Genomic DNA, 27872 nt, shown 5'->3' on the forward strand with positions numbered 1-27872 from the left:
CTACCTATGACTCAGGAAATTCAGCTTAGAGGAGAACTCTGCTGCCATTGCCCCTTCCAAGACAGGCCATGGGATGGTGTGAGGAATGGAGTGGATACTTCTTAGAAGCTACACCTTATACAGCACACAACAACGTGTCTTTAACCAAGACTGGTATAGATGCTTTGAAGTCTTCTTTTTTATTTCAAGATCAAAATCAGTGGCATCATCCTAATAAACAAGAACCTTAACAGGCCAAGTTATGTCAGAGACTACTTCTCTACTTGCAGCCCACCAGAGCAGCTCTGCTTTCACAGCACTGCTACAGATAAGAAGTCAAGATGTATTTAGATGTTTAGGACATGATGAGAAGACCTGGATATGAAAAGATTTGTTGCTAGGAATGAGTCAAAGCCAGAGCCAAGCTGTGCTCTGTTTGGAAAACCAGCTTTATAGATTTCCCTGCCTCCCAGGCAATTGCCAAAAAAAGAAAAAAGAAAAAAAAAAAAAAAAGAAGAAGAAATGATCAATGTAAGAGAGAAGATAAATCTTCCTAAAGAGGTAGAGAAACAGAAGACTCCTCTTTCCATCAGAGTGCTAAATACACTGCTGGGTTTGGTGTTTAAAAGCCATATCAATTCTGCCATTGAAAAAACACTGAGACCCTTTGGACTACTTAGAAACAACAGTGAGAAAACCATTAGGCATGGAAAATAACGGAGCTGAGGAAAACTGGAGAACTGGGAACTCTTAAGTTTTCGAACTTGCACTGTCTCCATCTTGCTCAGTGGTCTTGTCAGCTTCCTGGGTCATCCCCTTAATCTGTTAAGGGCTGGGACATCCTGATTACCTCCTTTGGGAACCCCTGTCCCCTGAATCAAGAACTGAGCAGCAAAAAAGCAAGTTAAATGAAAAGAAGACAGCACTGACACACATGGCTTCTGGCAGAGGAGTTCAAATCAGCAAAATCTCTCCTCACCTGATACTCAAACTGGAAAATCCTTAATATCAGTCCATTTGTAAAACAGAAATCCTGCAGAGAGCTGGCCTTTCGACATTTATTTTCATGGTTTGATTTATTTTCAGACCTTCCTATCCAGATGTGCTAAGGCTTTCTTTTGCTACCTGTCCCTCAAAAAATAAATAGTGACACACAGGCAAGCCTGCACCTGCCACTCTGAGTCAGACCAGTCCTTGTACAGCGGAGATGAGCACTGCATCTCTGATAGCATTTAGTATCTACTTGTTTCTCAGGAACACCCAGGCTTGATTACCATAAAACTTGAATTCATCATTTACCCAGAGCTAATGAGAAGAATTATTAAAACATCCTGAAAATTAAGAATAATTTGCATAGACATACTTTCCCAATTGTTCTACTTTTCCTCTGAAAGTCATGAAAAAAATACAGCTTTCAGCTATATAAAAAGTGACTCTCATTAACTGTCCATTAGTTGTCAATCTAAGGTAATTTGCATAACCAAATTAAAGCAGTTGACTTCCTTTATATTTACCTTAAGCACTTGGAATCTTAAGATTACTGTCTGAAAATTCATGGATATATGTATGAAATTAACTAATAAGCTATTCAAATTGGTATGATTTGCATATTTGAAGCTAATTAAAAAAGCAAGCTCTAGAATTTAAAAATCTTAGAATACACAGGAAATGAAGGGAAAAAAAGGTACGTGTAAGATTCCTTTGCTGTAAAAGTTACCTTGACCTTATTAACTGTATCCAAAATAGGTTTTTGTTGCATATGGATATGCTAATATTTCCCCAAGTATTTGAGCTCATGTGAAATCTATGTGAAATACATATATATATATGTATATATATTACATCTATATGAGCTGGCACTTATATCAATGTATATTGACCCACATGAGTTAGTGCTGGCAGGAATGTAATGATAAACTTCTTTGCAGGTGTCACATATTTCACATTTTTCCTAATTCCACATACTGCACCAGATAAATATTTAGTTCCGTACTGCAAGAGATCTTACTTTCTTCTGCAGAGCTGTCTGAAGAGTAGCATATTACATTGCACTGGAACAACAGGGAGATCAGCAAGGTGGTTACCAGTTGCCTCAGTAAAGGCAGCATCATACACCTTGATTCCCTGTTTTCCTGTAACGAGGATGTCCCTTTCTAACAGACCCTAAAAACAAACCTCAGTTTATGAAATGAACCAAAAAACCTCTGGTGCTTCACACAAAATTGGAGCTGTGGGGAGGCTTGATCTTTTGTTTCACAAAAGCTCCTTGCAATTCTGACAGTTTTTCTCCTTTAAAATAGAATAAAAATTAAAAATTGCAAAATTCCAGTAAAAGATCATTCCAACAGAACTAGTTTGAGGAAAATCAAAACATTTGTCTCAGTAAAGTAAAAACAGTTCATTCTGGGAGTGATTTTTCATAGGTATATAACATTTCTAATTGAAATGAAAACTCAAACTGAAATGTGTTATTACAGACAGGACAAAATGTGAGATTTCAATCTTACTAACATTTCTGAAATGATTTTTTTTTCCAAAATTGACATGTTTCTACAGAACATTTCACTTTCAACATCAGCATTCTTCTACCAGAAAATATTTTTATAGCAAAGAATATAATTCTGGCTAGTTTTATTCAAAATATGCCCAGAAATTCTCAAAGAACTGTATTCTTAATGGAAGAATGCAGAGGTTTATCAGCTTGCCTGTTCCTGTTTTTTAACTAATAATTTGGTTTCACTGTAAGGTTGTGGGAATTGAGGATTATGCCTTCTGCAATCCAGTAGTGTTCCTGCACAGAGAAATACCAGATTCTTTTCTGCCTGGTCCTATAATAATTTCACAAACTTCAGTGGGAGGTGGATTATCTCTAGAGAGCTTGTGATTAAAACAACATGCAGCAGTGGCAGACAGATGACCCCGGAGAGGGTTATGGTAACTCCTTAGTGTAGTAGCAGACTATTACCTGCCAGCAGCCAGGTTGATTTGAAGCCGTGACTTTTTCTAGCTCTCCACAAATAGTTGTGTTAGCCTCCTGGGGTCACTTCAGCCTTTTGACACTACAAATGCAACAGAAAGTCTAGTGGCTTTTCTCTTACCATGTCTCCAGGACATTGATAGATTCTAAATCTCTCTCTCCCATTATACCCTGGTAAATTCTCATTCTTCTTGAAGCTCATATCCTTGCAGATCCCACCCCAGCTTGTGTGTAACCCACATGTGCAATAGAAAAATCTTCAGAATAATAGTGGGCTGGCTTGCAGTTGCCCTATATGTGCCCTCTACATCCAGTCAAGCTGTAAGTGGCCAAGTAGCTGAGACAGTCCTTGAGTTCTTTCTCACTCCCTGTAACAACAAAATTAAATCACTGTTGCCTGCCAGGTATCCCTTAGTCAAACTGCTTTTAGTTTCCCTTAAAATATTACCTATGTTGGTAAGACATTGTCACTTCCCCAGAAAGTCTCCTTCTATCCTTCTGATTCATTTTGTAGCCAAGAAAGTTAGAGATGCAGTATGACCAAAGTAGGCAGGACTCTTAGAGGACTTCCATGTACAAAGAACTTGTGCGCAAAAAGATTGACATCCTAGAATTGCAGATGAGCTACACAGCACTGCAACCTGCTCAAGTGAACTCCACAGTACGGATTCGCAGAAACATCTTTCCTGCAAGGAGTATAAAAAAGCACAAGATGAACATCTGTCACCCCTAACCCGTGTTAGAAAGCTAACAGATCAATGGAGAAGTTTCCAACAAATACAGCATCTTCATCTGTAGCTTTTCATTTTCCAATTGTCGACAGCAATCAAGCAAACATCTTAGCAGACATCCATCACCAACAACCAACTACTGCAAGTGGTCTTTGAAAAGCTTCATCTACAACCCACATAGTCAGTGGAGACATACAATTAGAGATCATTTTTCACGAACAGCAACATAAGCATCTAACCATTTGTTCTCATGAGAAATATGTGAAGATGCTCTCTCAGATCACTGTGCCAAAGTTTCAGACACAAATTTCCTCTCATCTCAAATCTAGGACTGTCAGGCAAAATTAGAAGACTGTTATTGTAGGACTACATTGACTGAGACGACTCTGACTAACAAAGACAACAATAACTCTGTATATTCAGCTGCTTACAGATTCCCCAGATCAAACCATGCCCAAGTTCTCTGCAACTTTAAAATTAGGTTCTGTCTCACAGGGGCTACAAGAAGAGATTTCTCCCTACAAATAGAAGAAGTCTTGCTAGAAAGTTAAAAACTATCAGAAAGGAAGTTTTACTCCTCAAAGGTGGGGGGAAAATCTATGTGGACTTCCTAGCACCGACTGAATCCACTGAGGGAACTGAACTCAACATCTTACACTGTTTTCTGTGGTGTAAAAAATCACTACCATCTGCACTGATGGTAATGGGAATGCCACCTGCCTGTACTGACATCTCAGTCGTAGGCAAGCTTCTAAAAGTACTGAAAAATACCAGCAATTAAGGAACCTCTTTGAATGTATCAATTCAATTTGTGCTGTACAAACCTAATGGAGCTCCCCTTCAGACATTTTTTGGTACTGTTTCTCTGGATGGCCCTTGTAGTTGTCAGTAAACCAGCCAAAAATCTCAGGAGACTCAAACCTCTCAAAGTACTCCTCCATCTCCAGTGTTTCACTGGGACTAGGTAGGACTGGTATCTCTCCTCAGGATTTTTCTACTGAAACTTTTATTTAAATCTGTCTGTTAATTCAGATTATCATTTTATTCCAAATGTTTATCTATCCAGAAGATATTCTAAGCCATGGATATTTCAAGGGGCTTCAATACTATGGGGACAGTACAAAATCTTTTAGTCCTTATGCTTGTGTTTTAGCTTCTGTTGTTACAGCTCTGAGAAGCCAAGCCATCACCTCTGAAGAATTTCAGAATGGATTATGTTAAGGCATCAGTATGCTATGATATTGACTGTTACAAATTGCCACTGAAACACTGAAATTGATTCTCCTGGAGTGCAAATTTTATCCTCTCCTGGCTTACCAAGCATTCAGTGTTTGGAAAGCCCCTAAGCACAATAATCCCCTTACCTCTGTGTAACACTATATCCCTGACTTGAGTGCAAGATCGGACACCAAGTTTGATATGTCAGTCAGGATAGCTATTCAAAAGACTCTGATGCTCCCTGAACTCACCTGGATGTGGTATGTTCTTTGCTAACAGCCACCAGGAAGCCTCACTCCCACCTACCCAGGGGGAGCACGCTGCACAGACAGCAGGATTACCAGGAAATCAGAACTATCAGTTACCTTATTTGGTGCTTTGGCCTCTGAGATTTTAAGCCTATCTGTTGAGAGGCACTTTTCTTTCCCATAGTCCTCCCCACACAGGAACCTGAATTAATGATTGGCATAAGCCATGCCTTTCATTTTTGTGTCTGTAGGGGCTATAAGGACATGCACAGGTTAGCAGCAGCTCAAGCAATGTGGTGGTGATATGAAAGACTGGCATTTTGACACATACATAGAACATCATTCAACTCAGGTACATGTGGGCAACAATATTCTGAAGAGCTTTCCAGACATGCTTCAGGATTCCCTCAGCATTTCACCTACCAAATCTTTATTTTGGCTTCCAATACCTTTTTCTCTATTTCTTGACCTCTTCTGCTCCCAAACATCTCTGTTACCTTTTTAAATATGGTAGTATCAAGAAAAAGAAAAAAAATGGCCCAAGTAGTTCCACTGCATTTGTCCCTGTTGAGTGTCTTTATGCAGAAGCACCTGCCTCAGATATTTCTCTTTCCACTTTTAATCTGGAGGTCCTCTTTTATATCATTCTTATGTACCCCTGGGCTTGTTTGTGATCCAGTCACTTTGGGTCCCTTTTTTCTACAACAGAAGTTGCTCAGTGCATTATCTCTTAGTTACACTGTTACTGCTTTTGCCCTTTCTCATTCAGTTATGTGCATGTTACTTGTGTGCCACGTGACAGGAACAGGGTGGAATAGCTGAAGTTCCTTTGCAGGTTAGACCACATACAGTGGGAGGGATGTCTGTAAGTTTTAGAGAGTAGAGCCTATGCCACCTTCTTTTAAGTGGTGTTATTTCTCAAAAAGCTTTTTCAAAGATATTATAGAGATGAAGATTTGCTTTTGTACATTGTTCTGAGATTTGTAGAAATTAAATCCTGTCCAGGGTAGACGGGAATTAGACACTGGATTTAATTCCAAGTACCTATCACCATGATTTCCTTCCCTGTGAACTGAGGTGACTACTATATTCTTGGGTGCCCAGTGCCTGTCCTTGTACTAAAATTGGCATAGCTGCATCACTTGCAGGGTTAAAAACTCTCAAAAAAAGTAGAAATCTTTCTCTCTACAGTATAGTTAGGAATGGCCACTGTTGAAAGTCTCAACAAGAAGTTCTCAGATATCTGTGTTCAGTCCATTTGGTGGCTCTTTAGCACAGGTGGAAAATGGTGGGATGTGGCTTCTCTCTCAAACACTTGTGGATACCAAAGAAGGTATTTAGCAACCCCCAGCTCACCATCTCCCCATTATATATCCATGCACAAAACACTGTATGAGCACAAGCATATCAAGAGCCTCAGCCCACTATGCCAGAGTCTATACAAATATCACCTGCCAGCATTAACAGAAACTCTCCTGTGCTGCTTTTGAGCTTTTGTTGTAGTTACTGATATAATTTATTTCATATTGGACCCCATCTTAAAACATAGGCCAGTTAGGGGAATGAGAGAGGAATCAGTCAACCTCTGCTTTCTTAGCAGTGCCAGAGATACTCAGAACATGTGGTTCATAGATTTTAACACCTTGTCAACTTCTTGAAGTTGAGCCTTCCATTTCAACAGTGCAGTCTTATCTCCTTATATAGTCATATCTTTTATACATAATTTTTTACTCTGTTACACTACTATTATTCTCACTTTCATGTGAAATATTAATGATAATAAAGTGACAATTAAGATACAGTATTCCAGTATTCCAGTAACTTACAAGGCTTCCTCAGACAGTCAGTCAGGACTGCACTGAGATGTACTGACATTGTCAGCCAGGAAGGATGCAGAATCCTGAAAGGTGCTGAAAACTTTCTGGGTACCTTCAGTCAAATCACAGGTGCTTTGTACCGTCTACCAGGAACGCAGCAACTAGCAGGTTGAGGCTTTCTCCTATTATTAGAAAAAGATGAGTTGAAAAACTGATAGAAAGTGGAAGGGATGGAACAGGGAAAGTCACTGTTGGAAAGGAGAGGTTTGCCCAGCAACATGAAATCAAAATTTACACCTGGTCGGGAAGAAACATCTCTGTGGGCACCACTCCCTTGTTTCGTATTCAAGCCATATTTTGCCCGTATGTGATCTGAAAAAAAACCACAAGACCAAACATGTGAAAGAGAAGGAAAAAAGCAACGAGAGCTGACAATGCCAAACCAATCAGTTAACCCAAAACAATAGTATATGATTAGGTGTAGCTTGGGTTTTTAATTGTTCTCATTTGTATGTATCACCAAATAGGCTGGGCATCCAAAATACAGTTTTTATTTAGGTAATAACAAAATTCAATGCCAGTTTGGTTAGTGCAGTGTGCTTAGAGAGCAGGAGCACACTGCAGGAGTCCTTTGTGGCACTAGAGGGGAATTCTGCCATTGGAAGAAGAAATGTATCAGTTTCAGCTTTGCTAACATAGTCACAGGAATTAATGTCAGACAGGTTTGCCATATAGGGCATATTATGGAGGTTAAGCCTGGAGGATTATGCTACCATTTAACTGAAGGACTCTCAGTGAAGTTGTTTTTATTTATTTTTAATTCTGTTTCTTCCACCTAAGGGTATTTTCTGCCTCAGGTGTTTTTTTAGAATTGACATCGGTATTGGAAGGGGCCCCAGAAGTTAATCAAGGACTAAGGTCAGACACAGTGTTTGCAGCAATTCAATTGTTCCCAGGATGGCTGGGACTCAGCTCAGCTCAGCCTCAGTGGGCAGATCCATTAGGTCCCTGGGACTTTACTGGGACTTGGCTGAAGTCAGAGCAAGCTAAACAACAACTTTACCAACTCACTTTCCCCAGCTAACAGTGGGTTCTGTAGGATTGCCAAGAGCATGATTATGCTATCCTAGCCCATTGTTTTATTAACAACAATGTAATCACTGAGAACTACTTGTAAGGGAATGGGGATATATAAATAGAAAGTGTTGCTTTAGCATTGGGTTATTAACAGTTTACAAATCAGACTGATGCACTAGAAGCTGGCTGTTCCCTATGCAGACATGGCCTAGATCTGAGCTGGGGAGTTAAATCGGCCCCTGTATTGATCGTGACAGTAGAGATACCAGAAACATTTTAACAATATCAGTACTTCCACTACCTGGGTTCCAGGATGTCTAACACTGATACTGGGTCAAATTCACATGTGGTGTTAGTGGGTACAGCTCACATCAAATTCAATGGGAGTTGTTCCTACTTCTGCCATGGCCAACTTTGATCCTGTATATCCCAGGGAATGAGCCCAGCCTCTTGTGCATTTCTTTCACACTCCCATTTGCCCTCTTCTGCCATTTTGTTGCTCCTGTGTTAGCCAGGACCTAGTTTACTAGGCCTCTTGATTGGAGACTTATTACAGCTTATTTCTGTCTGCCTTTCTTTAAAGCCAGCTGAACATACCCAATGCTCTTCCTCTATGGTAAGACCGAAAATACAGACCACCCTCCCAGCTTCTGTGACACTCTTTCTAACACACTCCTTTATTCTTTTCCCCTGATCACAAGTTGTCTCTCCAAGCCCAGCCTAGTTATTTGTGCATGAAGCTGCCATGTTGTGTATTGGTGTGAGTCTGGTGTTCACGTGAGCTGTGAATATGCTGCACATGTGTATTTCTTGTGCATCCTGAGCTTTCCTTTGGTCAAGTTAACTGTTGTTCTGCCTTCTAATGAATCACCAAGAGAGAACGAGAACTGATGAGATTTCTTGTTAGCAACACACTTTCAGGATCAATGTGACACTGAATGGGTTTGCAATGTGACCTCATGTCCAAGCTTACAGACTAGAAAGGATTAGGACTCGGAAGCTCCTCTTTAATGAGGTGATGTCACTGTAACTTTAGAGTTCATGCTTTGCACACATAAGAATAAGATGTGCAATGGTGCACACAAATGATGCTGCCTTGATGTACAAGGCAGTTCCCACACTACCCCAACAAAGTTGCAGTAAGTCCAGGCTTTGATTGCCACTTCGTATGAGTTCCCTCCTCTGGCAAAGATATGCCATCAAAAGGCGGGTTGAAAGCAAGGAAGAAGTAAGCAAGGCCACTCAGACACTGGCTAATCTGTAGCCACCTAGTCCTAAAATGAAACACAATCTCCCTCAGGCCTGCTTTTGGCTAAGTGGTTTGACACCAGTAAGTTGCAGGGAATTGGAGGAAGTGGTTCCACTTTGTCCACTGCTTTCACTTTGTCTAACCCAGGAAAGTAGGGCTAATTTTCTGCTTACAACTCCTGCCTCCTCTCAGCAAGGAAAGGTGAGACGATGCTAAAACCTGTTACCAGATCAGTGTCCCAGCTCATTGCCACCCAAAGGGCCAAGCCCATGACAGCATTGGCAGTTAAAGTAAGCAAACACCTTTTTCTTAGGCACAACTCCAGCAAGACTGCTTTTTTAAATTTGAACCTCAGCTCTCCTTTAGGTGGTATTGGAATTTAGCTTTTTACAGAAAGCTGAAGGAACTGCTGTAGGATTGGGAGAGGTGTGCGACCTTATAGTCAGCCCTCTGGAACTGTAGTTCTGAGGGTATTGAATGCCATGATTATTTGATTGCTCAGAGGCCAGATTCTCTCCTCTACCTTCAAAGCAATTCCCTGCCATTCACTAAAGCACCCAGGCTGTGGTCCCAGCTTGGAAAAAGAGGATGATGTTAGATTCAGGGAGCACTCAGGCTATTCCTTGGCATAGCCTGTTCCCCTAGTCTTTCCCGCCCTGTTACTGCATGGGCAGCTAGCATCAACCTTTGCTGCATACGGGAGGAAGATAGTCAAACTGCGGCTCTAGTGTAGTCCTGAAATATTAAACGTACTGCTGTGCTTTCTGTGAGAGTCAAGCTCACTTGCACACAGAACAGCAGCAAACAGCTACACCCACTGCGCAACACTGCCACTGCCTGACAGATGCCAGGGCACAGATCTGGCTGTGGAGCACAGGCTGGAAGTAGGAGCAAGCACACAGCACAGGTACATGTTCTCATCTGCACATGTTGGCTTTTAATCACAGAAATATGCATCCAGGCAGTTTCTATGCCTTGGATTTTATAAGAAGTAGAAACGCAAGCAGATGCTGTTTTTGTTGCCTTGTGACAGGAAATCCAAAGGGTCTGTTCTCTCTTGGTTTACACAGTGGTGAGTAGTTAACAGCAGGGGTGATCTGCACTGTTTCTTTGTCCTAAACATTGCTCTTTGGGGGCTTAGACTCAAACTCTGGACTTTGCAATATGGATGGGGATAGAAATGGGGTATCTGTGCACTTTGCTCCACGGGCAGGTCAAGTAGCAGGATGACAGTGTTATCTCCCCATGTGGCAGAAGGTTACATTCCCACAGTGCTTCTAGTGGCAACCACCAGCTCCACAGATTTCGCACAGTATTTTAGGGGTTAATGACCTGGGAACCACATTGCATTTTCTGTGCATTGCCTCCCCTCGAGCTAGACAGCGGGTTCCTCACAGAGGCCCAGGTAAGCCTGCTGACATCTCAGCATTCAGAAATCTGTTGCCTTCACATGTGTGAAGTGTGAGGAATGTCAAAGCTGGTTACAGGCCCAGGGGAAAATGCTTAGGGACAAAGCAGATGCTGTAAGAGGCCAGAAAAAAGACTATTTAAAAATACTGCACGCCTGAACGGTAGCAATGAAGCCAAAATAAAATGTTTTTTTTTAAAAAAAAAAAAAAGGCAGTGCACAGACTGTGGGAAATACAAAGGGGTCATGAGAAACGCAAAAGGTCCAAATGCAGAGCAGCGGGAGAGAGCAACCACAGCTCAGCACCTAGAAGTTCAGCCACAGCAGCATAGGAGCAGCAGGGCTGTCAGAGATACAAGAAACACTAGCAGCTGAGCTGGGGGCAACACATGCCGTGCCCTCGCAGGGCTTCGCACACCAAAGCAGAGTTGGGACCTGCTACTGTTTCCCAGCAGAGCCAGCTACACATGTCAGATGCACAGCACCAGACTCACTAGAGCTGCTGGCAGAGGTTCCTGCTGTGGTAGCTTCAGAGGCAGGTCCAAAGAGAAAGTATCTTTCTCCTCCAGTACAGTATCAAAGGAGAATGACCTCTTACCAAGGTGATGATGAGGGGGAAGTTGAGCATAAACAATCTCTGATTGCTAAAAGTCCGGGCATCTTCAGCAGAGATGCTGATGGCCTTGAAAGCCCCCTTAGAATAGCATCACCACCATGGGAGAGAAGGCAGGCCAAGCCAGCATCCGTCTGTCCTTGAGCTGCTGGGGTAGTGCCACACCCGGGAGCATGCCCAGGACCAGGAACAGTGCAGTGAGCTCTCGGCGTAGTGTTTTCTGTGATCCAGGGTCTTTGTTCCTCTCACACTGTTGTAACTCCTGCCTCTGTGCCAATGGCTTCCAGAATGCAGAGGAAAACTCTCGCATCTCAATCACCTTCTTCCGACTCTTCCGCGTGATGCGTCTTGTGAAGCTCCTGAGCCGAGGGGAGGGCATCCGGACTCTGCTTTGGACCTTCATCAAGTCCTTCCAGGTAGTCCTTTACTTATCTCAAAGTATATATAATACCTAATTCTTTTTACCCTTTGTTGCCCCTCAAAGAGGGGTTTCCCATAAGTGGAAGTGCCTGAGTACAAAGGATGCACATCAGTCCTGTGTGTGGAAGTGACATATGGCATGAATGAGACTCAAGTAAACAGGGCTCATGGTGGATGACTGCGTGGGTATGAGTTTCATCTTTAAAGCATGAGTAAGTGCTTGAGACCTTCCTGAACAGCCTTGATAACTCAGTTCAACTCAGTTACAGTCTGTAATCCTGTTGATCTTTTTTTCCATTTTAGTTGTATTTTATGTCTGTTATTGTAGGTGAAATTCACATCTGAGGAGAAGGCTTGGGTCTCAATTAAATTTCTCTTAAGCCTTGTTTTGAGGATTGCCAGTGAGTATTAGAGGTGTGTGGCCCCTGTGCTTCATTCAGGAAGAATTTCATCTTTTCTGCCTTAAACCTTTGGCCTCGATAACAATGCTATTAAATTGCTGCTGCTTTTGCCCTGGATGCAGCTGCATTTTGGTGGTAGGTAAAGTATCAGAGTAGATAGGGGAAGGAGAAGGAGACCAGACTGCATAAGAATTATCATCTCTGTGAGAAACAAACACCAAGAGATATCTACTCACTAGAAATACTGCTTTCAAACCATCTAGTAGTAGAATGATGTATAGAAGAAAGGTAGTTAGAGATGAAGCGTGACATGTTTCTGCATTTTACAACTATTTGACCTGGATTTACTGGGCCAGCACAACCTAGATGTTAGCTGAGGTAGTGTCAAGGAAAACACAGCACAGTAATACAAATGGTGGTCTAAACATATGAAAAGATGCAGGACACACCACTGGGCAAAAGCATAAGAGAGTAACTTGCCAAACACAGAAGTCGTAGAACAGCAGTCAGATATTCCCCAGATTCAGGCTTTAAATGGTTGATAGCATTTTTACTGACTCAATGGTGAAGGAACTGATGCGAACTTTAAAGCTTAAACTTCACCAGCTACAACACAAGCTGGTACCACAGCCTGCTGTGCTGTAGATCACCATGACTTCTGTCTCTGTCAGCAGGAGTAGCACATGTTTACACCAGGGATCAAATTTGGACTCTTTCCAGTGCAGCTCCCAGGTCTTCTTGGTAGCCATACCACTGGGCTCATTTAAAAGACTCTCATTTTCCCCACTCCTTGACTACTGAAGCAGTAAGAATGTAGTATTGCACAGTAGTTTTCTGACACATCTACACCTGGAAAAAAGTATGCAACTTTTTCCATTGCTTATCTGGTTGCAAACTTTCAGGTAGTTATTTGAGCAGCTCCAGTGGGAACCATTTTGGTGGAGTGCATGAGAATGAGATGCACTTGGCAAAGCTCAGCCATCCCTGATACAGGGGCAGAGTCACACTTCCCATCTCCTTCGTTCCTTCCCCTTGCCCCTGGTTCCTCCAGTCACTTGAGCAACAGCTCACTCTTATCCTGAGCTCCACTTTTCCTGGCTCTTGGCTGGAGAGGATGAGATGGATGGGAAAGGGTGTGCCTGGTGCTTCCCTCCAGTGACCTTCAGACCTCTTTGATTAGAGAGTCAATCTCTCTTAGGCAAGGCTAAAGGGTGATGGGAGAAAGTATCAAGGGAGGTATCTTCCACAAAGGACAGAAAAAAAGCACTATGAGCAAGTGCCTTTTCCCTGGAAAGCCTTTAGCTGTTTGTAGCATGGTATTCTCTGCTAAGAGGGAGCTCCTCCTCTTGCAATTACTGTTAGCTAAGAATTACTTTCATAGCTAAGAATAGCCACAGTGCAGAGCTCTTAACTCAGCCACTCCCAACTGTCAAAATCTGGGATCCCTGTGGACTTTTTTGTCTGGCACAGGCTTTTCTCTGTGTCCCCACATGCTTTCAGGAAGTGTGTTTCCTCTTACAGGGCAGCTTAATAAGCAATGAATTTGTGCAGGAGTTCAGATCCCATTGCAACTACCAAGTGCCCTGTGCATGATGCACAATTCTTGCAACCGATCAGAAGAGTGTGTGGTGGGAAAAATGCTCAGCGGGGTTTCCGCCTGGAGACTCAGCGACAGAGACCAGACTGGCGAGTGGGAGGAGTAGGAAGTGAGAGGGGTGCTGAGAGCAAGGCAAGGCCGTGGGAATGAAAAGGACCAGTGGTAAAACCAGAGAAAGACAGAGCTGGAGAAGGACAGAGTTAAAAGAGTGGAGTATGGGAGATGGTGAGCTGAAGGAAGCATGGGGATTAAGGGGCAGAGATGAATAAGAAGGTACATCAATAGAGAGGAATGGGCTAAGCCGAAAAAAAGTGGAAGGAAAGTAGAAGGCCAGGAGGGATGAAAATCTTCCAATGCCTGTGTGAAAGATGGACAAACTCTGAAGGCTTATGTTGTTTATGTTCTGTCTGGACACTATGTCAGAAGCTCTTCTGAGGTCCTGTGTGACTCAAGTCCAGAGTGGATTGTCATAAAATATACGTAGTCAAACTCTGAGCTGATGTGTCTCCGTGGACTTTGGGGTAACCACACAGATTTGTCTGATCTCATAAAACAGAGGAATCTCTAAGTCTTAAGATGATGATTGCAGGCATTGTTCAAAGGTTTAAATTCAGGGCATCTTAATCAGATTTCTTTGAGACGATTTCTGCAGATCTTGGTCAAATCCCCATGGTGGTCAGTGAAAATTCTTCCAGAATTCCTCCTGTAGGATTTGACCATATTGAAATTTAACATAAACTTGAAATGTGTAAATAATCTCAAATAAAACCAAAATTTAATGTTGTGGGCATTTGATACACCATGAAGCAGGGTGTTCAAAATCCAGACCAGGGAGAGTGCTCGCATTTTCAGGACGAATATGTCCATGCATTACTTCTGAAGTAAAGTCTGATAATCTCTGGTCAGAGCGCAATGTTCAAAAGGAACAGAGTAGAAAATTCCTTGTGGAAAGCCCAAGCTTGTGAGGTCCACAGCTGTGCCCTTCATTCCTGCTAGTGGTGGAGGAAAGTGATAGCACTCAACACTGCTGATTGCACTGGCCTCTTCCTTACGAGCCAGCACTGCATATCAGGGCTCTGCATTTCCTCTTCAGCAGCTGATCACAGACACCTAGTGCATTGTAGACACCATCACAAGCATCTAATGTGGAACAGGGAACAAAGCTGGTGCTGCTGTAGGTCCTTAGGATGGTACCAGACATTGTAGGAGAAGCCTTCAACTTGGATCTTGACAGCTGTCGCATTTTTCATTCCACCAGATTGGATCCAGAAAAAACCACAGGCAAGTCATTGCTGTTAATCACAGAGTAATACTGATTACAATAGTTTTCTACTGTTGGTAAAGAGCTGTAGATACTGCCTGTGCCATTACTTTCCCTGCTGTATCATGGGCAGGATTGATTTGAAGGAGGCAGAGCCACACCACCACGAGTGGGAGAAGAGTCAGATCCTTGCTGTGCTGCCTGGCACCAGGGTGGTAGCAGGGAGGGCAAGCAAATGTGGGCCTATAGAGGCATCTAGTGGCCACATGTCTAAATTACAGACTCCAAGTTTTGGGGCTGCCTCAGCCAACATTGCCAAAGCCAGGAGCTATACGGGGCTACTGTGTGCCAAGCTCAATGGAGACACACTGCTCTTTCTCTCTCTTTTTTTTTTTTTTTTTTTCTTTTTTTCATTTCTAGGCTCTCCCCTATGTGGCTCTTTTAATAGTGATGTTGTTCTTCATCTACGCCGTGATTGGGATGCAGGTAAGTGATACTAAGGAGCTCAACTGTCTCTAACAGGGCAAGTCACTAGATCAATGTATGGTGGTAAGGACCTGCTATAATGTTTTCTCCCAGTAGTGTAACAAGGCAGCTTATCTTGACTGGCAAACATATCTGCGTATGGACTTCGAACAGGAACACAATACACACCAGCAAAACCAAAATGAACCCCTTTTAATAGCAGAACACAATAACATGGTAAAAGCAACATACCAACCCTCCACACTCCTGAAGGAATACACAGCAACTGTAGCAAAGGTGATTTACTGGCTTGCTCAAAGTAGTTGTTTCAGTGGGCTCATGGCCGTGTCACACTGAACAAACCTCATTTTTCTCTCAGATCACTTTTGCACTGGTGTAATTCCACTGAGTTGTAAAGAGCAGCTTTTGATTTACACCCATGAAAGCAAATACAGGATCAGACCCAATGTCTATGTTTGTGCCAGTTCTTCAGGAAGCTGCATCAATACAATATCCTATTCAGTTGGAAAAAATGAACTTGGAAGCAGCCTGAGCATTCATCTGTGCAAGGAACTGATGTTGCATGCAGACCACTGAAGAAAGTATGTGATGTAGGCACAGTTTGTGACAGTCCCAGCCTCATTTACTGTGCTTCTTTTCAAACTATGCTTCCCTTTCCATTTTGTATGTTAATCAAAGATCTCAGAGAAGTCAGCCATCTGGGACTAGAGACCAAAGTATAGAAAGGCATGACATAATTATTTCCAGAGGTCTTTAAATATGCCAGGCTTCTTGGTTTTACAATGCAGACAGAATTTGTAACAAAATTCATTTGACCTCTGTGACCATTTTTTGTTTCATGTTATTATAATCACATCTTTTTACAGACTCCCATTTACTCTTCCCCAGTTTGAAAAATAAAACTAATCATTTCTTGAATTATCATAGGTTATCTCATTTGGCCCCAGTAACTGCAGCTGTCATTTAATCTACCAGACTCACACTTTAAACTTGCCAGTTTTGCCTTTAATACCTAACTAGCTGAAATGGCAAGATCTTGACAGGATTACCTGTGCCATGTAGAAAATCACTTGAGAGTATTATGTTGGTGTTATGTAGCTACAGAAAGTATTAAAGATGGCTTCCAAGCACCTACCCAGCTTCCGTCTCTAATGATCCTATCACTACCAAGGCTAGATATAAGATTCTGTAATTCTGTTCTCTTTTCTGTGAACTAGTTCTAAGTCGGCTATTTAATCCTGGGGTTAGATTCGAACCTCTGTTTTAACCATTTCAGCAGCCTGAAGGTCATATAGCTCTCAGTCGTGTTGAACTAGATGACTTCTTTACTAGATCACTTTCTACTGTCCTTTCATCGACAAAAACAGGAATTCTTAATCTCCCTTCATTGCTTAGAGTCTGCAAACCCGTTATCATCACTTTTTGTCCTCATGGCATTTCAGATATTTGGTGTGCTGCTCTCTTGAACCTATTGACACATAAAGTTCCCTCACACATAGGGACACATAGGAAGGAAGATCCTTCCCCCCTCTGTTAAGCAGCACCCTTGAATGCCTAGATGTACCAGATCTGATGTCAACATAAGAATTTCCCATGTAAAGGAGACCTACCACTTTATCTCAGCTGCTCCCCTGACATGGAGGGGGACAACATTCAAGCCTTGCTATCTAATGCGCCCAAGTGCAAAAATACAAATTGATGCTGATGGATGAAGCTACTGATATAATGGTCCAAGAGGCACAGATTGAAGAGGCCAAGAGGGAAGAACCTCTACCTGCAGCTCTTCATGGCTGGCTAATGCAAAACACCTGTAGTAGCTGTTGCCTGTGCATCATGTGTGAGGGAAGCCGCGGGGTCTATAGGATGATCACAGACTTCCAGCATGGGAAGGTCCCTTGCCTACGCTTGCCTGAAATGAAAAACATGGGCTGCCTCAGCTCAAGCTGCCTCTGGGCATTTAAACTGTCTTCCTGCTCCTCCTCAATGCAGCTGGGGCTGTCGCTACTACCCACGGTGGGGCTGGGGAAGGCCCATACATCCAAGAACAACCCCTGCAGAAAGTGTATGTACAGACACTCCCTCCTGTCTGGAATGGCCTCCCCATCATTGTCCTTGTGCTTCACTCCACATCGTTATTTGTCTTAGGGTGTTAATTACCGGTGGCATTTGCTTGAAAAGAAGCTCCGTGTTTTCTCAGAGCTGCTGTGTTCCTGCTGCTCGTTTTGGCTACGAGATTACAGCTCTCAGTCCTTGAGATCTCTGTCATGTTGCTATCAATGGGGAATAAATAGTCCTGACTGATTATGTTGTGCAGAGACCTTTCTGCCAGGCAAGGCTTGTTAAGCTCTTAGTCCCAATGCCCATAAATACAAAAGCTATATAAGACTTTCTTAAAGATGCCTGAAACTCTCCCGGGCTGGAGACTTTACATCTCAGAGCAGGCTCCCAAAAGGTGTGCTCATCATTGTAGGCTTTGTCCAGTGACTGGGTGAACTGTACTTGATGCAGCAATGGTTGGCTGGGCATGGAAGGAAGCTGTAAGACATTTTTATGGATTTAAGGAAAGGGCTGTTAGATTCCAAGTTAAAACTTGGAATAGTCAAGGGATGGGGCACAGACAACCCCAAGTAGGTTGAAATAGCTTTGTAATGAGAACTGTACTGATGCACGACTGTTGAAGTAAAGACAGAAGCAGAATTTGTCTTATACAGTGCCCTAAACTGTTACCAGCACTTTGTACCTAAGACCAAATTCCTTGAGGCCCCATAATTCTTGAGTTGCCTTCTCCGCAAAAGTGTTGCCCCTGCAGAGCACCTCAAAACAATGCACAAGCCAGCAGTCTACTTCAATTCCACAGGGCAGACCCACTGCTTTCAGTTGCATTATGAGGCTTTCAAAACAGACCTTCTCCCTCATATGCCTGTCTTTTTTACATCACTAACCTTTGTCCCTGATTTCATCTCTTTTGTTATTTTCTTGAATTGCTCCATTCCCTTTTTCTCTGGGCAAATCTAGTCATCATCTTTGCACTGCTGCATTCTGGGGGGTTCTAAAACACTGCCTGGTGATGAACATGGTTACTAGAGGCACAGACATTTGGATAATCTCCAGACCCAAGGCAATGTACTGTACATTGTTTTTGGAAGATGCAAGGCATCTCACAGAGTTGGAAGCTCAAGGCTTTGCAGCTGATGGTCTTTTGCTGTGATTTCCTCCTGGTAAAGACAGATAAGCAATGAAGGAAGGAGCCTTTTTTTCTGTGTTGTTAACTTATTTCAGCTGGACCCCCTCCCCATATAAGTGCCTGTTAAAATAAGACCCCGTACCACTTATTCACAGTGTATGACATAAGGAAGGATGTGTTGTTTAAACAAGAGATGCTTCTTGTTACAGTGTGAGTGCTTTTCTCATGATAAAGCACAAGCAAGGGAACCAAGAGCCAATATGAAAGACCGGTGGAAATGTTTTGTAAGTGACAAGCAGATCCCATTATATATCAGATCCCCTGAGCCAGAGTGAAATGAAGAGCTACAAGTGACAAGAGGGTTGGGGGTTTTGCAAGGCTAACCTGAAAAGACCTCTGCTTTCTGCCAGGTGTTTGGTAAAATTGCGCTGAATGATACCACAGAAATCAACCGCAACAACAACTTCCAGACCTTCCCCCAAGCAGTGCTGCTGCTTTTCAGGTGGGTGTCTGACAGTTCTGGATAGTGTCAGTCTGGGAGCACTATTCCTTTGCTCTTGGACACAGCTTATCTGCTTCTGCCATGTCATGCTCACAAGGTGAGTAGAAACATGTTGTACCTTAGCAGGGGAGCCTAGGAGTTACGTCAGATCAAAGAGCTGGTGTGTTAACCCTCACACCTGCCAGCTGACACAGGCCACCACCCAGTGTCCCAGGAGGGAGGCAAGTCCTCCTACTGAAAAGGAAGATGGACGGTTGTTCAGCTCTCTCAAATGTTGATATTCGTCATTAAGTCCTCCTTCCTTTTAAATCCAGCCAATATGACTTGCTGCTTACTGTAGCAGGGAAAGGGACATGAACCCTGCATGTGCCTTGGCATGGCCATGCCTAGCTCAGCTTAGCCTACCATCATGCTCCAGTTGTGGCTAGGTGTGCCAGGACCAGGAAAGGGTGCTGAAGAGAGGGGAGAGAAGCGTTGGGAGCTGGCAGGAATTCAGCACTCTCCTTTTGTTTGCAAGGAAGTGGAGCAAGGGAAAGGAGGGGGACTAATATCAGAGGTCTCCCCCTCCACTTAGCCTCATGTAATCCATAGCCACATCACATGAGTCTCCATGACTCTGGCAGGCTGGAGCATGACAGCCCCACATCCAGACTAGACAGAGTAAGTAAGGAACAATATTGACAATGGCAGCAAAGCCAGAGAGAGAGTAGTGGGATATGCGAATGTATGTCACAGCTAGGCCATCTCTCTTCCCTGATAGGCCTAACTTGCTCTTAATTGACCTCAGTGGCAAAATTCCCATTAACATCCATGGGAACAGGAGCAGCTTGCTAATGTACCAGTCCCTCCTCTTTCAAATCGAAGGTGACTGTTGACTTGCCTTGCCCTTTGCTGTGTCCAGGTGTGCCACAGGTGAGGCCTGGCAGGAAATCATGCTGGCGTGTCTCCCAGACAAAAAGTGCGATCCGGAGTCAGAACCGGCCAACTCCACAGAAGCTGATCACTCCTGCGGGAGCAGCTTCGCCGTCTTCTATTTCATCAGCTTCTACATGCTCTGTGCCTTCCTGGTGAGTCTGTACTGGCAACCTAAATGTGCCCTATGTTAGACTGAGTCCCAGCCTTCCCAGGCCTCAGTGCTGCACAGCAGAAAAATGATCTCAAAGACAGGAAATCTCCCCATCACATCTTTCCCGTGACAGCACTCCCTTGATCACCGCAATTCCTGCCTCTCTTTAGAGCTCTGGGGGATGCTCTGCTTCCAGTCCCAATCCTTTGTGCACAGCAAAGGAATGCTCTTTCCCCCTCCCCCTCAATGAGAAAACGAAATTAGCGTGTTGTGGGCTGTGCTGAGGCTAGCAACGCCTCGGCCACACTTCCCACCTTCCCTCCTACCTTCCTTCTGCCTGCTGAGCAGGTTTTTCCTCCCCTGCCAGCAGCAATGACTGTGAGAATACACATATCCCACTTGCATCTGCTCAGTGTTGGCAATGCGGCATTGCAAAACTCTCCCAGTGAACAGCAGCAACATTTTAAAAGGCTTGGTCTTGGGTCAAGAGAAAGGACTTTGATCTCAGCCCCACTGCTTTTAAAGGATAAATCCCAGGTTCTCCCACCACTATCACATTCTTCTGGTAAAAGGCATGGGTAAATAAAATGCCATCACAGCATGTCTAAGAAGTCAGCAAACTTGAGCCACATCCATTCAGTTGGGAGGAGAAAGATAGATCAGCTAAGAACATCCTGTCTCTAGGATCATCCCATTTAAATTGGGGAGCTGACATGGGGGAACAGAGAAACCCCCCCACAAATGGATTCCCAGTTTTGCGAGTCAAAGTCCAAACCTTGAACTGGGAACCTGGTGAAGTCTGCTGTTACCTGCCACCAAGTCATCTCTGTCCTTGTTTGCAGATCATCAATCTTTTTGTAGCTGTTATAATGGATAACTTTGATTACCTGACACGGGACTGGTCCATTTTAGGACCACACCACCTGGATGAGTTTAAAAGGATCTGGGCAGAGTATGATCCTGAAGCCAAGTAAGTAACCCACCAGGAATACTAGTACTTCTCAGGAGAACAGGCCTGTAATTTTCTAGTCTCTAGACCCACTGCAGTCAGTGCCATGTTTCTCCTGCAGGAACACTTTCTCTCTGCAAAAATACTAAAATAGATACCTACACAAGGTATTTCTGCTGAACCCAGTGGCCAGCAGAGCTGAGATACATACAGGAGTCTCAGCATCTAGGCTGCTTTTTTACCTGACAGGATATTGTTTCACCTTCAGTCTGGGGCAGGGGTGGATACAAGTTGTTTAGGGAGCTTAGGGAGTTGTTAGGGAAATTCAGAGGAGGTCAGAGGGTTGTTTTACTGTGACATATGTTGCGAGTGTATTGAATCCAAGCTGTGAATCTTCTGTTTGACTTTCTACTCACAGTAGAGCTTCGGTGCTCAAATCTCCATTTTGTAACATGTCATATGGGCCCATCACAACTTGTACCTTCACATGACTGCATTACACGGTCTTCAGGGTTGTTCACATCAGCAGACTTGCAGAGATTCAAAGTTACACAAGAATAGCAAGAATAAGTCATATAGAAGTTTAACTGTCATGTGTTAGTACATGCTCTCTTTGATGCATGCTTAGGCTTAAAGTGCATTTACATCCCTGTGGCATTATAGCATAAATGACAATTGCAATTATAAAGCTCCCTTAATAATGCAAAAATGGCAGAAAGAGATCTTAGCATAAACTGAAAGCAGATCTCTTTGGTTCTGGATCTGTAGACACAGTGTCAAGATTAATTTGGGCTCAGGCTCTGCAGGATGTGAGACTGTGTCACATTATCAGAGTGGTATTTAAATTGGAACCTTTCTTTCCATCTGTAGTGACTATCCAGAAAAAAATTCAACAGAAGATAAGCAGAACATCTTAAAAAGTACATTGTTTACTAACAAAACATATGCTAGTTTTTGTGCTTGTTTGAAGACAAGACTACAGTGGCTGGAGTCATACAATAGATAACCCCTCACTGCAGACAACGTCTTGTTCCTTCCCATCCATAAATGTGCATTTTTTTCCTCGTCTTCATGAATGTCCCATATCTGAGGCTCCAACTCTGGCTCTGATAGCTCTCCTCTCACCATGAGAGAATTCTCCTTTTGGGAAGCTATTTACAAAACCTGGAAGAAATCAAACTGCTGCTCTCTAGGTGTGTTTATAGAGGCAGTTCAAGACTTCATTTCACACTGGCTGCAATGACAGCCAGAAGCATAAACAAGAATCAAAAGATAGTGGCTCAGGGCTATTTGTCTGGGAGATAAAGCACCAAGAAAAAAGAAACCCTCTGCCTGTTACAGCCCTAAGGCCAGCAGGTGCACAAGCAGCCACAGATTTAGAATAGGTCAGAGGCGGGAAGATAACCCTGAAGTGTCAGCTTGTGCGCTTTGGATCTGCAGCATTCAAAACATTGAAGTCAATTCTTGCAGGTATTGACTTGTGTTTGACTGACAGCTGTGTTTTCTTTACTAGTAGGAATTGTGTGAGTGTTGGGCAAATCCTGAGGAATGCACCAAATACAAGAGGCCTGAAATACTACCACAGGCTATGTCTAGGTTACAGAGACTGGCAGTATGGGTTTGGAAGGATCTCAGTAATACTTCTGGCTGCATCTGCCCTCTGCAGACAAATCAGCAGATCGCCCTGTGTTAAGGATGCGACCCTCATCTTGCTTTTTTCCTTAGGGGACGGATCAAGCACTTGGATGTGGTGACACTACTCCGGCGGATTCAGCCACCCCTGGGCTTTGGGAAGCTCTGTCCTCATCGAGTGGCTTGCAAAGTAAGGCACAGTGCGGCTCAGGGAAGGCTGGAAGTCAGAAGCAGCAGAATACCAAGCAGGGACCTTTTATTACTAATCCAAAGTGTGAGATCCAGGCAATCCTGATGCGCAACCTCTATGCTTCCCTACTAGCTGCTGTGCAGGCTGCTGCTTAGTGCACACGACAGACCCCTTGCTTGGCAGCTCCAAAAGTGCGAGGCATCCAGACATTTAGGGATGTCCCTTTGGAGAGCTGGGTTGGGCTAGGAGCAGTGATGCAGGAGGTGGTGTGTGCTGCCACGGCGTGGGAAAGCTGGGCATAGCACGTGTTTGAACCTAGCCTGTCTCCATTCTGCACCGCTCCCCTGTTCCTTTGGGCTGGCAATAACCTGGTGGAGGGCCCTCCACTCTGTGACAGACAGGTGTTCCTCTAGTGAGAGACATTAATGCACCGCTAGCTGTATCAGCCCTCTCTCTAGCTAGGAAGGCATTCATATAATTCTAGCTCTCTAGTATCAAGCATTGTATTAACTGCGCGTGTTTGTGGTATCAAACACACATACCAAAAAGCCACATTAGGACAGATAACAGGGCAAGTAAAAATATCTCCAAGATTTTCTTTATACAAAGTAATCCACCAGAAATCTAATATTAGCTCTTGTTCTTTCTTAAATAACTGACAGAAACTGAACAGCAAGGTGAACAAAGTATTGAAATAAAGGAAGAGCAAGGACAGATTTTCAGTGAAAATGTCTCATTAATTTCTTTGGTTGTGAGACCCCAGCTATCACAAAGAACTAACTCTAGTGAATGACATATTTATAACCTTTGTGCTTCCTTCCCTTGAGCTTCCTCGTTCATCACCTCACAAGTCTCAGAGTTTGTATGTGACTTTTGTAGATGGCTTGTATCAATCTCAGAGCAATACAGAAATGCTGGGGCCTCTGCACAGAAATATATGCCTTCTGCGGCCTGCTGCCTATCCATTTCAGTCTGCTCTCTAGCTATCTTCTGTCTCTTGTGTCAGTCTAAACAATCTGGTTCAAGTCCCACAATTCGTGAAAGCAGTGATAGTGGCAGGGAACGACAACCTCCAATTTGGTGCTGGACCAGGCCCATTGCATGGAAGCGGTATCAGACAGAGCTTTAACAAAATCAGCCCCTTAAAGCACAGCCAAGTCCCTGGTGTCTCTTACCTCCTGAGACAGAAGTATGGATGTAAGATCTGGTGACTTTACTACATTTTACCTCAGACAGGTGTCATTGGTCTCATGAAAGTTCCCCCTGCAGCTGCACCAGTCCTTGGCACTCGGTCTCTGTCCTACATGGCTTTGCAAACTGACTGCAGGACAGATGCAGCCTTACTGTAAAAGGAAGAGGGGTTACAGCTGCAGAAAACTGACAAACTTTCAGGTTCAGCTAGCCCACTTTGTTCAAGTTTGTCAGCTATTTCAGTGAAAGATACTGGTTCTCTATTTAAATACATTTGCACCAGACATAGCTTTAGTGCAGAGGAGTTTGCAAAGTGCCTCATGAGACGTGAAGAAATCAGTTTGCTCCTGATAAGAATGAAAGATGTAATTTGAAAGCCAGATGGTTTGAGAACGGGAATAAACTTCTGTCTGTAAAATGCACTGTGGGCAAACACCCCCTGGCCACTGGGAAAATGAGGGCTGGAAAGTGATACCCATATTGAAAAAAAAAGGACTATCTAGCAATGGGAGAGAGACCTCAGGGCAAACTCATGCCACAGTTGGGACAAGTGGTGGATGCGACAAGTCCTTTTGTAATTGTTTAACCAAATCCACAGGCCATGGATGCACGGATGAGAAGGACGGCAGGTCTGGAGGGCATTGTGAGGGCTAAGAAAGAGCATTTTTCAGTCCATGTGTTGGCAGTGTGATTGTTCTGTTTTTCCTCCTTACTCCGCAGCGCCTTGTCTCCATGAATATGCCACTGAATAGTGATGGGACTGTCATGTTCAATGCTACTCTCTTTGCATTGGTCAGAACAGCACTGAGGATCAAGACAGAAGGTAATAACCTTGCTTACTGCAAGGGTACCTGAATGACGTCCACACCAACATGTGCTGAGGTGGAATGCAACATAATGACACCTTGTGTAAAAGTCTTCCAGTTATTCATGTGCGGCACATAGTACGAAAAGCAAAGTAAATACATTTTGAAGAATAATGTCTTCTAGGGAGAGAACAGTGTTTCTAGCTGAGCATTATCTAGAAAGCTGGTGCTTCCCATGGTATCATCACAGATTACAGATCATGTTCCGTATGATGGTCTGGAATTTAAAAGCTTCAGACCTACTATCTGGTCAAATCAGAGGAAGGAAGAGGGGCAGAGAAGCTTCCCCTTGTGTGAACTCACTGCAGAGCTGTGCAGCTTTTTGACGACTTTTACCACTAATCTGCCAGTCCATGGGAGGCAGAAAAGCATAGACCAGAGGGTCTCACCTCACCAAAATTCCTCCTGTGATTACATTAGCAGATGTTAACATCACATTTTAGTGACAGTGTTGTTGTAGGTCTAAGGACATGTGGGAAGCCAAGGGCATAGGGACTGTTAGTATCTTTTCATAGACCAGAGGATGGAGTTGGGGAAAGCAGACAGCTCAGCTTGTCACCGTTGTTGAACTCTGCACATTACCTGCTGTGGTGAAAGATTTTGGCCCTGAGTCTAAACCTGGCTTCACATATTAATAACATAGTTTAAAGAGTGTGTAGAGTGATGATTCACAGCTAAACACCTCTGCCTCAGGAGTCACTGCATTACATTTTAGGCATGGGAAAGCAAAGACTGGCAGAAGCCTAGCTTACCAGGCCAGAATTATACTGACAGCTGAGCCAAAAAAGGTGGTAAAATTAAAAATTGTATTAAGGCATTGGATGTTGTGCTAAGCAGACTTTGACTGGAGCAAAAGTGGCTCTCCTGAGAAAAAAGCCAACCTCAACCTCTAGGACATCTTGTGTCTTAGATGAAACAGAGGCCCAAAAGGGACTTGATCTTCTCTTCTATCTTAGCCTCAAACTCTGACTCATTGCCAGTGACCTCCTGTGAAATCATATGAAGTCTCCAACTGCTTCCCTTCTTGCCTTAGCAGCATCTTATAAGTAGTTAGGGCAAGAGTTTGGAATCAGCTCTCCTGAGTCAAATTTCTGGCTTTGTTGCTGTCCAGCTGTTTCATCCTCAGCTGTCCAGCTGTTTCATCCTCAGCAATTTACTTAGTCTCCCCATTTTCGCTTCATCGTATTAAGACAGCTGCTGGCACACAGACCCCTGTACAGCACACTGAGGAGCCTTAATGCTTGGGGTGCTGTAAGAAAAGCTGCAGGAACAGCTGATTTGGGAGAAGACAACAGTGGTTTAGTATACCTAGAGAGAGAAGAGTGCTTGAAGCATAAGGGGTTTGAATGTACCTAAATCAAGAAATTAAAATGAAGATGAGCAGCTTGGGAGGAAAAGGGTACCTAGAAGGAACAGATATAAACTGAATCTGCTCCGCTCTCAGAGAAGTGGTGCGGCTGGATTAATGCCTCGTCAGCTCAGAGCCTCTGGGAGAAAACAAGTAATACATAAGTTCAGACAGTAACATAAAAGGCTTGTTACCTCTTATACTGTTCCTCAGAGAATAAACAGGAATATCCTGAGACTGTCCTGCGAGTTGGATAGTGAAGGCCTTGCAAATTCTTTGAGAGCCTTCTCAGAGCACTGCGCAGGCTCTCTCCAAGGCAGACTCTTGGCACTATGTGAAGAAGTTGACATATGCTGGAATACAGGGAATGCAGTGAGTAACTCTTGGGGAGGACTGAAAGCAGACCCAGGTCTTCACAGTTCTATCTGCATCTTTACCACAAATTATTTGTCTTTCCTGGACAGCAGTTTCCTAGCAATGGACTTTTAGTATCATCATATTTAACCTTCACTGGATCTCAACTAAAATTTTTAACCATTGAATGAGATCGCTGCTTTTTAGGACAAAGTAGCACTGCTCTTCTATTGTTTCTGGCTGCTGGAGGCAAACGCTCAGTAACACAGTATCAGCAAATACCTACCAGTCACCTTCCTACCCTTGGATGACTAGGTATGCTTAGGAAGAAGACCTCTTGCTGTGAGGAAGCTTTAGCAATGGTCAGAACTATCTTTGCCCAAAACCTTCCACTGCTGAAAAAGCTCTACTATTTTCCTCCTCAGATTGCTGTGCCAGACATGTGAAATTGCTCCTCTGCAGGGCCTGGCTTGATTCTGTCTCTGATGATTTTCACCCTGCAGGTAACTTGGAGCAAGCCAACGAAGAGCTGAGAGCAATAATTAAGAAAATCTGGAAGCGCACCAGCATGAAGCTGCTGGACCAGGTGGTGCCCCCCGCAGGTGGTGAGTGCAGGATCCTGTCCTGGTCTGTGGAATCTCTCTGTCCTTTCTTCTACCTGACATATCCTACTGTACCTTGTGATCATCAGGTGGAATATGGGATACATGCTTTCTTCTTCAAGCTGTAACCTGTTTACTTGAATGGATATTTCATCAGGTTGAGAACTGTTTCTGCTGGTAATAACCAGAATATGATGCTCTTACTGCTGAGAGATCAGGGAAGGAAGAAAGGGTCTCTAAATAGGAGTTATAAACCTTCATTCCTAGATCTTACCCCAGTCATGGGCACTTGCTCCCCTGGACATTGCCCAGTGGCTGCTGTGGGCAAAGGAAGCAGGCAGAGCTGAGTAGCTCCGGAGAGGATGTGGACTTAATTAGTGCATATTAGAAATTGGCCTTTCACTCAAGTTAAGCATGCAGCCCCTTCTCATAATCCCTTTGTAGCTACCAGAACTACCTTTTCTATGGCATAACTACTTTCTACTTCACTGATACCTGTCAAAGAC

At 43.6% G+C, this 27872-nt stretch overlaps 1 protein-coding gene across 9 annotated transcripts in view; it reads left to right on the plus strand.

Moving 5' to 3' along the window:
- Positions 1-27872, plus strand: part of LOC112993380 (voltage-dependent L-type calcium channel subunit alpha-1C) — a 416350-nt gene that overhangs the window by 368663 nt on the left and 19815 nt on the right. For 6 of the 9 annotated variants that reach the window (XM_064515173.1, XM_064515133.1, XM_064515142.1 and 3 more), the window contains 8 exons: positions 11605-11733; positions 15417-15482; positions 19077-19168; positions 20070-20235; positions 21077-21204; positions 22909-23005; positions 24917-25019; positions 27268-27369. In XM_064515173.1, the coding sequence (XP_064371243.1) occupies positions 11605-11733; positions 15417-15482; positions 19077-19168; positions 20070-20235; positions 21077-21204; positions 22909-23005; positions 24917-25019; positions 27268-27369 (883 nt within the window). Of the gene's footprint in view, positions 1-8630; positions 8664-11604; positions 11734-15416; positions 15483-19076; positions 19169-20069; positions 20236-21076; positions 21205-22908; positions 23006-24916; positions 25020-27267; positions 27370-27872 lie in introns of all 9 variants that reach the window. The other 3 variants (XM_064515158.1, XM_064515116.1, XM_064515152.1) reach the window with 1 other exon arrangement.

Source organism: Dromaius novaehollandiae, chromosome 1 (genome assembly GCF_036370855.1).
Source record: "Dromaius novaehollandiae isolate bDroNov1 chromosome 1, bDroNov1.hap1, whole genome shotgun sequence".
Classification (NCBI taxonomy): domain Eukaryota; kingdom Metazoa; phylum Chordata; class Aves; order Casuariiformes; family Dromaiidae; genus Dromaius; species Dromaius novaehollandiae.